The sequence below is a fragment of the Chinchilla lanigera genome, unplaced genomic scaffold (assembly GCF_000276665.1).
Source record: "Chinchilla lanigera isolate Chin_1 unplaced genomic scaffold, ChiLan1.0 scaffold00117, whole genome shotgun sequence".
Taxonomy (NCBI): domain Eukaryota; kingdom Metazoa; phylum Chordata; class Mammalia; order Rodentia; family Chinchillidae; genus Chinchilla; species Chinchilla lanigera.
The window spans coordinates 3,261,526-3,278,474 of record NW_004955518.1 but is presented as its reverse complement, the minus strand read 5'-3'; the positions used below and the strand labels follow the sequence as shown (position 1 = coordinate 3,278,474).

Sequence of the window (16,949 nt, the reverse complement as noted above, 5' to 3'; positions counted from 1 at the left end):
CTTGGGTTGACCAGTATTGCATGTCTGTATCTGTTTTCATGAGAAGCCACTTTGAAGACATCAATATGTAATACCACAAGCATTGTTAATTCCCTACCACTTTGTTTGTAACTCTGTATTGTCTGTACTGTGCTTGTGATATGTTGTAAAATGTTGTATGTCTGTTAATGTTTCCCTCCTTTTATCTTTAAAATTAAAAAAAAAAAGATAACTGGTTTCTTTAAAAAGTAGAGTGAGGAAAAAAAACCTTCAAAAACAGGAAGTCAATGTCATGAAAACAAGCAAATAAAATCCGTAAGAGGATTGGTCAAAATTAAAGGGACTGAAGACATGTAACAGCCTAGTAATATGTGTGAGGCTGGACTAGAGTGGGTGGGGTGGGGATATGAGGAAATTGATACATGAGCTACCTACTAGAATAAACTGCGTTTATTTCTTAGGTGTGATTATGGTATTGGAATTATGTAAAAGGAGATGGGTCCCAAAGTATTTAGAATAAAATATTATGACTTCACAATTTTCAAATACTTCAGCAAGATTGTGTTTATATAGGCTGACAAAACCTTGATCTAAAATATGTACAAGAGCTCAATCTTGTAATAAAATTTTAGAATATGTATAAAAAATTCTGAAAGTTATATGTCAAACACTAGTAACAGTTTGAGGGCTCATTTATGAAATAATTTATATTTCACATTAAAAATCAAACACTACAGAAATGTCTAACAGTGAACATACTTGTACAGCTGGAAAAGATTTTCAAAAACTTGTATACCTAAAATATCTACGTAGTGGATGACTTTTTTTTTTTTCTCCAGTACTGGGGATTGAACCCAGGACCTGTGCACTGGGCTACATCCTCAGCCATTTTTATTTTTTGGGACAGAGTCTTGCTAAGTTGTACAGGCTTGACTGAGGTTAGAATCCTCCTGCCTCAGCCTCCCAGAGTGTTAGGACATGGCACAGGAGTGTGCATGTCCAGCTATGTAAATGAGTACCATTGTGTAAGTTTTCCAGCAGCTCTCTCCTGCTTCACTGGTGTCCACACTGAGAGACTGAAGACAGGCAAGCAACAAAAGAATATTCACAGTAGTACTCCACAGAAGGGAGGAAGTAGTGAGCCCCTCCTTTTTGAGAAGTGTCTCCAGGTTCATTTAACTGAAAACTCCTTTTTAAGAACTAAGGTTGACTATTCTGCCTAAGGTAATAGAAGCGAATTTAAAGATATGGGCCTGTTTAACCAGGGAAAAAATATGGGCTTTGTTGCTGTTTTTGCAGTACTGGGTATTGAATCCCAGGGCCTTGTGAACACTAGGAAAGCACTCTTTTACCTCTGAGCTACATTCTCAGCCCTTTTAAAATCTGAGACAGGGTTTTTCCCATGTTGGCCTCATATTTGCAATCCTCTTGCCTCAGTCTTCTGAGTAGCTGGAATCGCAGGCTCACACTCCAATTGTTTTACTGTTACTACCATATTACTATACTTCAATACAGTTACCTGTGCTGACAGGAAATTTGCAATTTTGCCATAAAAGAAAAACCTACTGTTTTCCTCTAGTAGGAAATGATATGGAATCTCCCCCCAAAGGCCCATGGGGGAAACTTTAATGCCGGTGGGGGTAGTGGGAGGTCTTCTCGTTGGTGGTGTATGTGCTTGAAGGAACAGTGGGACCCAGGTCACTCCTCTTCTTCTGTTGCTTCCCAGTGGAGGTGAGTAACTCTGCTTTACACTGCCCGCCATGATGCACTGCCTCAGACATAAGGAGTCCATCAGTCACAAAGGGGAAGCCCCCAGACTGTGAGCTAAAGTCAACCTTTCCTCTTTGTAAGTTGATTCACCTCAGGTATTTATTACAGTTAATGGAAAGCTAACTAAAAAAGTCTTTTAACTAATGAAATATTAAGATGTTCAAAAATGCCTTTTCAGAATAATTACCTTGCCAAAGGAATTGATTCAGTGCATGTAAAAAGGAAATGTGAGGAAGGCTGGTGTGCAGCACGTCAGTGTCCGTATCCTGACTATGACACTGCGCTCCAGTCTGCAGGATGCTACCACGGGGGAAACTGGGTAAAGGACACACAGATTTCTCTGTGTGCAGATCTACAAATTCTCTCAAGAGAAACCTCAATTAGAAGTCTTTGAAAGAATCCAAACATTTATTAGACACAAAAAATAGAAAACAAAATCTTTATTTTTTTAAAAAAATTCATTTATTAAAAACAATTTCTAGTCAAATAATATAAAGCATTTTAAATTAATTATTTGAAAGTATGTACACTCTTTGTATAAGTAAGCACTTGAAACTGTACAGATTTAAACAAATACTCACTTAGCAACAAGTTGGATCACCATCACCTGCTTAGCACTTTGTAAGGTGTTTTGAGTGTTTCAGAAACAAAAGATCAAAACACAAGAACAAGGGCCATTAATTATTTTTATCCTGAAGAATACACTCTGCTCCATATATCAAATGACATCAGTCACAATACAGTACAATAATCATGCCCTCATTTCTTTGGAAAGGCTATTTAAAAGTCAAATGTACATATAATACACAAAACCAGATATTTTACAGTTTATCTTATGAACATGTATTTAAAACAGTAAGTACAAGTAAATACAATCTTCCTAATTCATTCATTTCAAGGTGAAGAAAGAATATGGTCCTCTTCCACCTTCTCAAAACAAAGTGACAAGCTCCATCAAGTAACATCCACTGCCAAAATAAAGGTGATTAAAAAACAAGGGACCCCTTACAGACAACAGACGCCAGGATGGAACCAACCGCACCTTGGGAAGCACTGCACTACACACGTGGACAGCACTGGCACAGTGACACCGAGGGGTCGCCGGCCAGTCCAGACCCCTTGGCAGTGTCCCTCTCGCCTTCACACCAGGGTTTAAGGAACTTGGAACCCTTTTTGAAACAAGAACCACACTATGTTTACTACTACAAGATCAGAGGCACAGTCACTCTAGTTTCAAATTTAAAGAGGAAGGGATCTATAGGAAACTCGCTGTTGTGCCTCATGTGTGATCCCCAATGGGGTGCAGTGTTTCTAAGATGTAGGCAGTGTTTGCTGTCCTATGTGTGTTGGCAAAACATGTTCTGCTGTGACAGGGCTGGAGGCCCACCAGGCTGGTGCACAGCACAGGCTACTAGACACATAACACAGGTCAAAGTGTTCATCTTACAAATACCAGCTGCAAACAGAGGCTGCCTGCAGAAGGACCGTAACTAAGCTTCATTCAGGAGACCTGCATCAGGATTCCTCCTCTCTATACGTAAGCATGAAAACACTGTAATTTGTAATTCCCACTCACCCCACTGACTGCTGTACCGTAATGATCCACATGGAAGAACTATACCTGCCTACAGCAAGAGGCTGCAGCTCCCTGCTTTGAACACACTGCGCCACAGCAGTTCAAGGAGTTCAGATCCTGGAGATGTCCACGAAGCCCTCACATCTAATAGGAAGATAACACCCTGAATCGTCAGCAAAATGAGATGCATTCTCAGAAGCTACTCCCAACCAAACATCAAATGATAGGAGAAACATTACAAAAAATATGGAAATAAGGTTTCTGAGGCAGGAGGATCACCTGAAGTTTAAGGCCAGCCTGGGCTACACAGTAAGTTCAAGGCCAGCCTGAACTACACAGCAAAACCTTGTCTCAAAAAGTCAATGTGGAATGCTCAGTGGTTAAAAGTGTTTCCAAAGTATTGCTGTGTTTCATGCAATAGCAAACCTTACCTTTAGCAGCTTTCTCATCAGCTGTATTTCCATAAAGTTCTTAGCACTACTTATTGTAACCTATTTTTATTGCACAACTTTTATGAAGAAACATTTCACCTCAAGCTCCTCATGGCTACCTCTCAAAAACTTACATTTCTTGCATCCATTTAAATGAGATCACTACACATCCATTCATCTTTGGCATTTTGATGTTTTCCAGAGGGAAACTCCTATCTTTTCAACATTCTGTTTATGCTTTCTTCTGCAGTCAGCACTGGGCAGCACACTTGTGGGGATCCTCAGAGTCCTGCAGGCTGTAAGACTTCTTGGCCCATTCCCACCTCCTGACCAGCCTGTTTATTTAGGAACGGACAGCAAGAGGTTTACCTGAAAAGCAAAGCACAGGCTGGTTAACTCTGCTTCAGAATGCCACCCTGACAAAGAGGCGTTCAGAGCCTCAGCGGCAAAATGAGGAAAGACTATTTGTACAACTGCAGGGCACCCATCTAGAGACCCTGCAAGGAGCTACTCTCTATCCCCAAAGCCAGGCCCTCGAGTCATTTAAAGTCTTAATGGCAAAACAATACATGAACACAAATGACAGGATATTTACATAATCATTGACACCTTTTTCTGTGTTGAGTGTGTTTTGGGTAAATCTGTGCATATGTCAACTTCTTTAAATGATGTTTTAAAATACACATAAAAAAGGCATGATAGGTGATTCTAGTTTACATGCTAACTCTCACAGCTGTAAGAATGCCCTGCCTACTCTGTAATGGAGGCCCAGAATCCAAGAGCTAGATCACCATGGGGACAGGAAGGGAATGGTAGCTTGCCTGACACATGTGGATCATCCAGGCTGTGGAAAGCTGTAGGTAACTGGACCTTGCTGGGAATCTTACAGAGTAAAACTGCTTTGATGACAAAGAACATCACCCCTTATCTCTTTTATAAATACATGTTGTGAAGGGAAGGATATAAAATCATCTCTATGCTTTTCCTACTAGCAATACAAAACTGGAGTCTCATCATGAGCAAACAGACTTCAGAGACAACTGAGCTCAAGGAAGAGTGTGGAACTGCTCCAGCTTCGAAGAAACCAGAGATGTGACCCTGACAGTAGTGTATGATCTGATATGGGCCCTACACTCAGGGACAGTATCTGTAAAGGACCTTGTTAGACACTGTGTAGTACATGTAGTATGTTAGACAAATGTGTAGTATGAGCTGTGGATCAGACCGCAGCATCAGTGTTACATTTCAAGCTTTGAAAACTACAGAAGAAGGAGCAATGTAAGAGAATGTTCTTTCTCGGGAAATGCACTCTGTGGTACTCAGGAGTAAAGGAGCAACTTCCTCGCAAATGACCTAAAAGAGGAGTACAGAGGCGAAAAGCTAAGATGGCACAGCAAGGGGCAGACTATAAATTGCATAAAAGGAAACATATGGGAGCTCTTATACCATTTTTGCACCTTTTCTGTTAAGTTTAAAAGAATGCATTTATACTGCTACAGACTGGAGCTATAGCTTGGATCTGGAACGTCATGCCAAGGCCCATGTGTTCAAGGCTTGCTCCCCAGCACATGCTGCTGGGAAACAGTGGAAACTGTAAGAGCAGGGACCTAGAGGGAGGCCTTCAGGTCACTGGGAAGGCACCCTTAAAGGGGGCCGGGACTTGCACTCCCTTCACCCACCTCTGTTTTGCTTCCTGGCCAGGAGGCTGAGTTGCATCACTACACCACAGACTTCCACCACGATGTGCTGCCTTGCTGCAGGCCCAAAAGCAACAGAACTAACTGACCATGATCCAAAACAAACCCCAAACTGTTAGCCAAAATGAACCTTTTCTTTTTATAGGTTGATTATCTTGGGTATTTGCTACAGTCGTGGAAAACAGACTAACACAGTTGGAGCTTTTGATCCACCCATTCCACAGCTGCATTCATGTAACTGATCATGACTACAGGAAGAGAAAACTGGATAGCTTAAGTTGAATGATCTCTTATGGATTCATAACCACTAAACTCAGCTGGGCCTTCCTCCTCCAACACCTCACACTCCTCACTTCCTCACTCTCAGAATGATCTTGCCTCTTACTCTGCTGAGATTAGGACTTGCTTCTTGGACAAGGGCTCTCATAGTCCACCACACCCACCACCTCCTGCTGCTGTACCCACACACCAGACTTCTCCTCTCCCACAACAGGCCCAAGAGCCCACCCACTATCCCTGAGACTCCACCCGACACTTGTCTCTCACGACATTTCCCCGCTCAGGGAAGTTTTGCCAAGAACATACAAACATGTGATTCTCAATCATTGAAAAAAATAAATAAATCGATAGATGTATGATCCAGTGAGTAATTTAAAAAAAGTGATCTACAGGAGAGGGAGGGAAAAGGCTAGACAGAATTCCAAAAGGAAAGAAGGACTTCTGCAAATTTACCTTGTTCTGTAATTCTAACTTGAGAGCCACATAAATATTTCACATAACTACAAAGCAAAATTAAAGCTTGAAACACTGAAAACAAGCCTAACTATATAGCAAGCTGGTATCACAACCATCCAGAAAAGTTGTTTCAAATGACTTATAAAAAGTGTTTTGACTGTACACCCCTACAACTACAGGGTTATCTTTTTAAAATATGATCCCCGTTTATCCACACAAAGATATCTACACAGCCATAAAAACAATGAAGTTTTGGCACATGCTTGAAAATACACTAAATGAAAGAAGTTAGTTACGAAAGGCTATACTTCCTATGATTTCGTTTAATGAAATATCCACAATAAGCAAATAGATAGAGACCACTTGTAGGGAAACGGGGAACAGAAAATCTGCTAACAGGCAAGGGGTTTCTTCAAAGACTAATGAAAATATTCAGGCTTCAGATAATGGTGATGATTGCACAATTATGTGAATATATTAAAAACCACCACTAAACTCTACACTTTAAAAGGGTGACTTATATGGTAAGTAAATTACATCTCTATTTTTAAAAAGGCCCCATTTCTCCCTCCAGGTTTCTCCTCCTTATTAGAACAAAACGTTGCCAGTTCCCTTCTCCACAGCCTCTCCTAATTTCACCCAGGCTTTCATCACCCTTCCCTCTCCATCCATAGCGCTCTAGTCCTTACCACATACTGAATGCTGAAAATACACCAAACCTAGGAAGTGAGCTATTCTGCAAAGCACCAGCCACTCCTAATATACAATGGGCACTCTACAAATCTCCTGACTGGACTGAATGAATGAGTGATACCTAACACAAACTGACCCTGTATTCAGTTTTTTAAATTTAGGAAGAAAAGAAAAAACATTTCTAGCATTTAACCTTTAAAATAATCTCCACTCTGTTTCACTTAAGTGTGCATATTTTAGTCAAAATGATTCAGCAAGCTAAATAAACGCCAGTATTCAAGTCTTTCACAAATTGGTCATTATTTTAAACAGAGCAGATTTTACTGTCAAGGTTACAATGTAACTACAGCTTTAAAACTGTCCCTCAAAAGCAATTCCACGTTTGAATTCTTGCTAATCAGGATAGACAATGTACAGTTTTAAAAATTAAAACTAAAATCAACCTTCCTGCAACGTATTATCTATCCAAGTAAAAGAACCCAGGGGGCGTAAAGTTCAGTGCAGAGATTACCTGTTCCATGGAAGGACAAGCAATGATCTGGATGTCTTCGGGGCTGAACTCTTCCTTCAACAGAGCATGGAACTTCTGAAAGACTTGCTGAATGTTATTCTTAGAAAAAAGAAGAGGACATCAGATCACATGTGCCAAAAGAAACACACATGTCTTAAACCTGAAGCACTGAGATTACATCACCGTGGGTGGTTCTCACTAAAAACAAGTGGAGGAAATGTGTTTTCATGAAATCACTAAAGATGTAATCAGAACCTAATGCTTCACAGGCTGGCATAACCTGATGAAGACTTATCAAATAATATTTCCTGGAAAAGCTAACTTCTAGAAATCTCTGTCCTCTCACAGGAAGTCTTCAGCAATTTCTTACACCAAAGATAATAAAGTTCCAAGACATACAAAAATGTACTTTAAAAATCAACATCTTGGGTAAAAGATGTGAGCTCAACACAGAACCTGAAGATATGAGTCTTAAATTTTGCTTCCACGCTTAATCCCTCCATGGCTGTTGCCAGCCATTTATTGCTACTGTTCCCTAGGAAAATGGAACACAATTCTGAAATGCTGTTCTCGCAAGGGCTGAGCCACACACAATGCGAGGATCTGATTTTTTATTTACTTGTTTCTAATTTTGAAGTTAGTACTAAAAAGTTAAGACAAAGTGAGGATTAGGGTGGAGGAAGATAGACTCAGACAGATACAGGCTCTATATCTTAAAGAATCATGGTGACTACTAATCAAATTCACCAGAATAGAATACAAATATTTTTAAGTGTCTATAGGAAAAGAAAAATGGTAGCTGAGAAAAGAACACTGGAATGCACTGACCAGCATTCAAATAAATTATCACTGTGCTACTCACCCTAACAGGTTTAAATAAGATGAACTCTGTATCTTTATTGGATAGGTACAGCGACATGCTTCTCAATGTCACAGGCAGCTTTGCTTTTATTGTCTTATACGCAGTTGCCACAAGGTCACTAACCTTTGCTGCAAAAAAAATAATCTTGTTAGTGTCACAAAGAAAAAGAAACATTTCCATTTTAATGCAGAAGGGAATAAAGAAAGAAACAGAGACTTTTTTTATCAAGTTTAATGACAAGCCCTATAAACACTAAGTATCCGCTATATACAAAACTCTAACCCCAAAGACTAAGGCAATAAAAAAATTCCTTAAGCATGCTGCAAGGCATTTCCTGGGGCCATCATATGCATCTTTAGAATTCAGTGGTAAGAGGTAGAGTTTTAAAAACTCATTTTTAGAGAGCCACTAGTAAGAATTACTTCACAATAAATAAGCACGTATCTTTGATCATTTGGAAGATATCCACACAATCAGAACTAAATATCTGCTACCTTCTTACCCGATATTATCAGACAGGGAACAGAATTCCAGAACTTTAAAAAAACAACTATGTAAGCCCAATGTATTGTCTGAAAGGGATACACAGAAAGGAAGAGCAGTCATCTGCATGAAGTATTTAAGAGAAGAAATTACCTAGAGAGCTACAAAGGAAAAGATAGAATCTCAAAGATGCTCAATCTCACTCAAAATTAATATAAATTAAAGCAGTAATATATTTACAACTGGGGCTGGGGATTTAGCTCAGCGGCAAAAAGCGCCTGCCTGGCAAGCGCAAGGTCGTGAGTTCGGTTCCCGGTACCGGAGAAAAACCCAAAAAAAAAAAAAATAAAATAAAAAAAAATATATTTACAACTGCCAAAAAGACTGGATATCCATGTTTGACAAGGATGTAGGGAAACAGGTATTTGGCCCTTCACATCCACAGGCTCCACATTCATGGATTCAACCAAATGCAAATCAAAAATATTCAGAAGAAAAAAAAAAAAAACCCAAAGCTGTATCTGTACTGAACATTTTCAGACTTTTCATTTTGTCATTCCCTAAATAATGCAGTATAATGCCTATTAACACAGCATTTATATTGTACTATAAGTAATCTAGAGAGGATCTAAAGTATACATCACTTTATATGAGACTTGAGCGTGCGTGGGTTTTGGTTATCTGTGGGAAGTCCTGGAACCGATCCCAAACAGAGACTGAGGGACAACTACATCCTCATTAGCTGCTGAGAGGAGCATAAAACAGCTCAGCTTCTTTTGAGGGATACCAGACATCATCTAGCAAAACTGAAAATACATATATGCTTTCACTTAACATTTCAACTACTAAAAATTTATTCTACTAATATAACTCACAAACTACCAAGATATGTAGGTCTATATAAGAACTTTTATTGACAACTATATAGAAACACTAACTAAAAATAATTTGACTATCCCTTCACAGCATTACTGAAGAAACCGTGTCAAGGTGATGTACCCTATGCATTCACCACATAGTGGCCAGAGCTGGACATGCCGGTGCAGAAGCGCTGCAACAAGCACAGAACTGAGAATAGCAAGGGGCACAGCCCAACCTCATCTGGGTAACACAGTCTGAAGTCCAGATTAGCCTGCATATACATAAACAATCTGGGGAGAGAAACTGCAGCAGTGGTTACCTTTGAGAGAAGGACTAGTCTGCAGGTGGAAAATATAATTTTTCATTTCATGCCTGTCATAATTCAAATTTTATACCATGTAAAAAAAATTAACCAAGAAGGGCTGTAGTAAAACAAGACAAGAAAGTGCCAATGTTCTAAAAAAGAAAACACTCCAGAATGGTTTGCTTTTCATTAAATAAATGAAAGCTCCTGCTGGACGCTTACTCCATGGGCTCTGGTTCTGTCATCACCAACACACTTCAGGAATCATTAAATCAGTTTTCAGAGCCCTTGATACCCCCCAAATCTTATCCTAGAGCAAATTAACAAACTGGTATCCTGATTTATAACTCATTGTCCTGTGAGTCTTCATGATATGATCCCTCAAAACCTGACCAGCTCTGCATGGACTGTCACCCTGGATTTCTAAGGCAGAGGGGCTCAAAACAGTTCCTAGATGCTGTCAGCCCATAAATCTCTTTTAACACTAAAGTGTGGGCTCCATATATTATAAACCATGAAAAACCAATGCCACACCTCCCCTAGGGCCAAAGGGACAGAAGATAACAACTACAAGATAGACTGAATAGTTGTGAATGGTCTGCTGGGCATCATGGCACACGCCTGTAATCCTAGCACTTGGAAGGTTAAGGCAGGAGGATCACAAGTTCAAGGTCAGCCTGAACTATACAATGAGACCTTGTCCCAAAATTTAAAAAAAAAAAAAAAAAGACTACACAGTCATTGCTATATGCAGTAAGACAGCCTCACTGAGAAAGATACCAAATGGGTTAAACAATGAAAGAGCAAGCCCTAGTTCAGTCAGTCCTGTGTCAGCTTCTTTTATCTATTCCTGCTTTACTAACGACATTCTTAAGAGCACAATACACATAATACTGTCAATTCTGTTAGGGTTCCACTTGGGGAAGTAATAGCCCCTACTCTGATCTTCCTAAAATGGAAAGAACAGTATGTTAATTATGCATGAAGTCTCTGGGCTTAGTTGTACTAAATATGTCTATGCCTGTCTTCTGTTTTTACCTATTTTAAGAAAGATTTATTGCATCTAAGAGTTTCATTTACATAAACATTCAAGTTACAAATCAGCTCCTATTTCTAAATAAGCCTTATAAGTGATTGAAACCACAAAACCAGATCACTAATATTGCTCCAAGGGTCAAGGTGAGTTCAGGACTGATAAGTCTGCTTCTTGACTATGAAGAATCAGAATAGGAAGTTGACACTAACACAGACCATGAGTAGAATTTCTAGTCTTGTCAGTAAAAGATTCTGACTTCTGTCTTATGACAGAATGTACACCTGCATCAAGTACACTGCTTCTTAAAGATGTTAAAGATTTCAATCTAATATACAATACTCGTGTTTAAAATAACAAGTACAGTAGAACATCCACTGTCTCCATCATAATAAACAAAAGGTACATCACAAAGTTTATCTGCAATGAAACAAGACAATGAAAACCTGTACTGACATCCTCAATGTGCATACAAATAACCTCTGAAATGCAATTCCTTCTGTTGAAGACAACTGATAATTCTCTACAACTGTACATCTTCCTAAGAAATATACAGCTACTCTTAACTTCTTGGTCCAACTTTAAATTAACTTAAGGCATTCACAATAACTGAAAATTCTGGAGGTTTAAAATGGCTTCAATCCTTTTTCCCAAAGGAAATGAATACCTGACAGACATAACACTCTTATGGAAAAATCAGCCCTATCTAAAAACTTGATTCCATATTAGGTATCTATAGACAGCCAATTTTCATGAATACAAAACTAGAATCATTCACTGGAACTCTTTCAATACGAGCAAAATGTTACTTTCCAACTTTGGCACAGCTTACTCATAATAAAAATATCATTCTTTCATGATTTCAGCCTTTTTAGTTTCAAAATATGGGTCAGAGATGGTCAGAAATACCAATTTAATAAATTGATTTGTTCTGGTTTAATGGCAACTCCAAAATGCCACAAAATGTACTAGAAATAACACAAAGTTAGGTAGGACCAAATATCTTACATCTAACACTAAAGAATTCTCCCATCAGGCTGGGGTTACATCTCAGCAGGAGAGCACTTGTCTAAGGTAGTAACGCCTTGAGAGCAATCCCAAACACAAAGAAACAAAAATAAAAAGAATTCTCACTCACCCAAAAACAAACCAAAACACCCTGTAGTGCCAACAAACAAACAAAAAAAGCCAAGCCAAAACAAAAACCATCTAGGCAAGAGTAGGATTGGACTTTTCAGTTATCTGCAAATCAGGCAGGTGATTTCCTGACTGCCTGCCTGCCAACCCCCAAGTGATACTTCAATTTTTACATTTTTTTCAAGTACTCAAATATCAACAGAGGATGTAACTTGGAGAAAATGTGGAACGAAACAGTGGCCCCCGCATTTCTTCATATACTTAAAAATAGGTGTTCTCTCTCCATAACCTCATTCTGTCAGACACATTATTTTCATCAAAGCTCTATCTAACCCAAAGAATAGTAGACACACAGAAAGCAGATTCCGAAGTGTTTCCACTTAAGCCACATTTTATTTTTAACTGGGTTAAATTTTTTAAAATTCTTCCTCTCTTGAAATGCTTACTGAGATACACACAGTGCTAGCCAAACTGAATCTTGCCTTAACACAGATCATAGTACCCCAGGTGAACAGGGAACCAACTCCAAGCCATCACAGTGAAGGTATATAAATGGAAATTAACAATATCTTAGAAAAGGAATCCACGGTAGTAAAATCTGAATACCTGGTTGTGCCCAAGGCTGCTGGGAGAGGGTATACTTGGGACCTCCCTGGCTGGCCATTGTTTTTAATGCTGAAACCTAGAAAAGGAGATAAAAACAAACGCTTCACTTCACCAATGACACACTATACTATTCTCAAAGGATACACAACACAATTTCAACCTATTAAAACATACTGCTAATCTAAAGTACCAACTATAACAAAAATGCATTATATCCCATAATTCCTTACAGTCAACAAAATTTATAAGAAAACTTCTTTTGTGATTTCATGGCATAGGTTACCTTGCAAAAAAAACCTGCTAAAGTCATATAAGGCATTCTTCCTGAGATATTTTCATACAGGACAAAAATGAAAGTCCCAGAGCAGTAATGGCAAAGCTTTTAGAGCTTTCAATGATACAAATATCCCACTAATTTGTATACTGTATTGTGTAACTGTATTTGTACAGCAGGCTATTTGTGTAACTGTCAATGATACAAATAGCCTGCTGTGCCACAACTGCTGTCCATTCACCACCACTGCTCTAGAGAAGCACCAACACAAAGCCAGTCTCTCTTACGTGGACTGCTATGTCGATATTAAATTATTACCATATGTTATTTAAAAATATATCACCCAGGGCCGGGGAGATAGCTTAGTGGCACAGTGCCTGCCTGGCAAGCACAAGGTCCTGAGTTCAATTCTGCTCCCCGCCCCCCCAAAAAATCACCCAGCAGCATAAAAATCACCTTTACATAGTGAAAGGATTTTTTTTTTTCTTTTCACAGGCAGAGAGAATGTCCTTCAAACAAAGAAACAGGATCTTCAAATACCATTAAAAGGCACATTTGACCATTGAGACCTAAAGACACAGACTTGGGAGCCTGTATTCTCTTCATCTCTGTCATTCCAAAGCAGCGGTACAGAGCAGTGAACACAAAATGTGCATTCAGCTGCTCAGACAAGCCTGCCGCTAACATAATAGTGATAAGAGTAAGAAATGGTTGGGGATGGTAAAAGAAAAATTGCACGAAACGCTTTTTTTAAATAGCCACATGCCAATGGTTCAGGTCACAGCGTTGGCCTCACTTGGAAAGTCTCATTAGAAAAATCTAAGCACCAACATTTGAGCTTTCTCATGAAAAGAGGCAAATAAATATTCAGACAGCGAATGGGCAGAGACGGGTATAACATTAATTCAGTTCTCCCAGACTTCTTTGATTCTAATTTCTATTTCTACTCCTGGACCACTCTAGGCCTTTGCCCATGCTGCCCATGTGTATAAACCACTTCTTTCCTCCTTGCATTCCAACTCTTATTTTTTTACTTTAAAAATAAAAGGAGGAAAACACTAGACAGACAACCATTTACAAAATAGCAAAACAATACAGAATTACAAAGTGGTAGGAAATTAACAATGCTTGTTGTATTACATAGTGATATCTTCAAAGTGGTTTCTCATGAAAACAAATAGACACATGCAGTATTGATCAATCAAGCACTCATTAACTGTTTCTTTCAGCAAAGAAATAGAAGACAGTAGATCAACTATGTTAACTATCCTGTATATACATACATACGAAATTTCTTCTTCTTTCAATTCCCTTTTCCCACCTCCCAGTTGCCCTTTACCCTTAAGCATTTTCCTTTCATTTCACAATGTCTATCATACCTCCAAGTTTTTATTAACTCTTTCAGGTTTTACACTACTGAGACAATGCAGTGCTTGCACATGCAGGTCTGATTTATTTCTCTTATGAGCGTGGTTTCTAGTTGTGACCATTTACCCATAAAAGCCTCGAGTTTATCTTTCTTTATAGCTGAGTAATATTCCATTATATAAAAGTACTGCAATTTTCTTATCCAATCCTCAGTGGATGGACATTTGGGTTGCTTCCACAGTTTAGCAATTACAACTTACGCTGCTATGAACATAGGTGCACATACATTGCTATGATATGATGTTTTTAGATCTTCTGGGAAAATACCCAGAAGGGGAATAGCTGGGTTGAAAGGGACCTCTAGTCCTAGTTTTCTGAGGAATCTCCAAACTGATTTCCACAGTGGTTTCACCAGTCTGCATTCCCACCAGCAGTGGAGAAGGGTTCCTATTTCTCCACAGCCTCGCCAGCATTTGTTACTGGTTGATTTCTTAATGCTAGCCATTCTTACTGGGGTAAGGTGGAATCTCAATGTTGTTTTAATTTGCAATTCTCAAATGACTAATGATGTTGAACATTTCCTCATGTATTTATTTGCCATTTGTATTTCCTTATCTGAGAACTGCGTATTCATCTCAGCTGCCCATTTCTGGATTGGGTCTTTGAATTTGGGGGGCTGATATTTTTTAATTCTTTATATGTTCTAGATAGAAGCCCTTTGTCTGAGGGACAGTCAGCTAAAATTTTTTCCAAGTTTGTGGGTTTTCTTTTGACTCTGCTGGTGATTTCTTTAGATGTGCAGAAACTTTTCAGTAGGATGAGATCCCAGTTGTTGATTCTTTCAAGTGTTTCATGTTCAGTTTGGTTTTTGTTCATGAACTCTCTGCCTATCCCTATGTCTTCAAGGTTTTTACCTACTTTCTCTTCCAATAGGTTTAGTGTTTCTGTCTTAATATTGAGATCTGTGATCCATTCTGACTTGAGTTTGGTGCATGGTGATTGACAGACTTGGGTCTATTTTCAGTCTTTGGCAGGTGGCAAGCCAATTTTTCCAGCACTATTTATTAAAGAGGCTACCATTCTTTCAGTGAGTTTGTTTGGCCCCTTATCAATGATTAGGTGGCTGAGTGTGTTTGTGGTTGTGGCTGTTTCTTCCAGTCTGTTCCATTGATCCTCAGATCTGTTTTTTAGCCAGTACCAGGTTGATTTTATGACAGTAGCTTTGTAGTATAATTTCAGGTCAGGGATTGTGATTCCACCTGACTTGTCCTTGTTGCCCAGGATTGTTTTTGCTATTCTGGGTCTCTTCTGGTTCCAGATAAATTTAAAGCATGTTTTCTTGAGATCTGTGAAGTATGTTAATGGTAGTTTAATGGGAACTGCACTGAATATGTACAGCAGTTTTGGGAGTATGGCAATTTTCACAATGTTGGTTCTTCCTATCCATAAGCAAGGACTATTTTTCCTTTACTGAAATCTTCTTCAATCTCTTTTTTCACAGTACTGTAGTTTTCATTGAATATATCTTTTATTTCTTTTGTTAAACTGATTCCGAAGTATTTCAATTTCTTGGATGTTATTGTGAAAGGTATGGTTTCCTTAATTTCTCTCTCAGTCTGTTTGTTGTGTATAGGAATGCTATTGATTTTTGAGTGTTGACTTTGTATCCACCTATGCTGCTGAATTTGTTGATTAATTCAAGGAGTCTTCTGGTGGAGTTTTTGGGGTCTTCCATGTAAAGTATCATGTCATCTGCAAATAGTGATAGTTTTACTTCTTCCTTTCCTATCTTTATTCCTTTTACTTCTCTCTCTTGTCTAATTGCTCTGGCTAATGCTTCCAGAACTATATTGAACAGGAGTGGTGAAAGCGGACATCCTTGTCTTGTTCCTGATTTTAAAGTAAAAGCTTTCAGTTTTTGTCCATTTAGGATGATTTTGGCTGTTGGATTGTCATAGATGACTTTGATCAGGTTAAGGTAAAGACCATCTATTCCTATTTTCTGTAGTTTTTATCGTGAATGCATGTTGGACTTTGTCGAAAGCTTTCTGTGCATATATTGAGATGATTATGTGGTTTTTGTCTTTGGCTCTGTTGATGTGGCGTATAACATTTATAGATTTGGGAATAATGAACCAACCCTGCATTCCTGGAATGACACCGACTTGGTCATGGTGTATGATTTTCCTTGATGACTTGCTGCATTCTTTTTGCTAGTATCTTATTGAGTATCTTTGCATCTATATTGATTAGGGAGATTGGTCTGTAGTTCTCTTTCTTGGTTGAGTCTTTCTCTGGTTTTGGTATCAGTATGATGCTTGCCTCCAGAAATGAGTTAGGGAGAACTGCTTTCTTTTCAGTTTCATTGAAGAGTTTGGGGAGTGTTGGTATTAAATCTTTTCTGAATTTCTTGTAAAATTCTGCTGTGAATCCATCAGGGCCTGGGCTTTTCTCTGTCAGTAGGTTTTCAACCACATTTTCAATCTCATTAATTGATATTCGGTTGTTCAGGAATTTGGTATCTTCTTGACTCAACCTTGGTAATTCGTACATATCTAGGAATCTGTCCATTTCTTCTGAGTTTTCTATCCTATAGGAGTAAAGATTTTCAAAGTAGGTATTAATGATC

At 38.7% G+C, this 16,949-nt stretch overlaps 1 protein-coding gene across 2 annotated transcripts in view; it reads right to left on the bottom strand.

Annotated features, from left to right (window-relative positions):
* Window positions 1-2,417: 2,417 nt before the first annotated feature.
* Cog3 (component of oligomeric golgi complex 3) overlaps window positions 2,418-16,949 on the bottom strand; it is a 64,329-nt gene continuing 49,797 nt past the window's right edge. For both annotated transcript variants that reach the window (XM_005409086.2, XM_005409087.2), the window contains exons 20-23: window positions 12,679-12,754; window positions 8,255-8,382; window positions 7,393-7,491; window positions 2,418-4,125 (exon numbers count right to left, since the gene is read on the bottom strand). In XM_005409086.2, coding sequence (XP_005409143.1) covers window positions 4,096-4,125; window positions 7,393-7,491; window positions 8,255-8,382; window positions 12,679-12,754 — 333 coding nt within the window. In that variant the 3' untranslated portion in view covers window positions 2,418-4,095. The remainder of the gene's footprint in view (window positions 4,126-7,392; window positions 7,492-8,254; window positions 8,383-12,678; window positions 12,755-16,949) is intronic.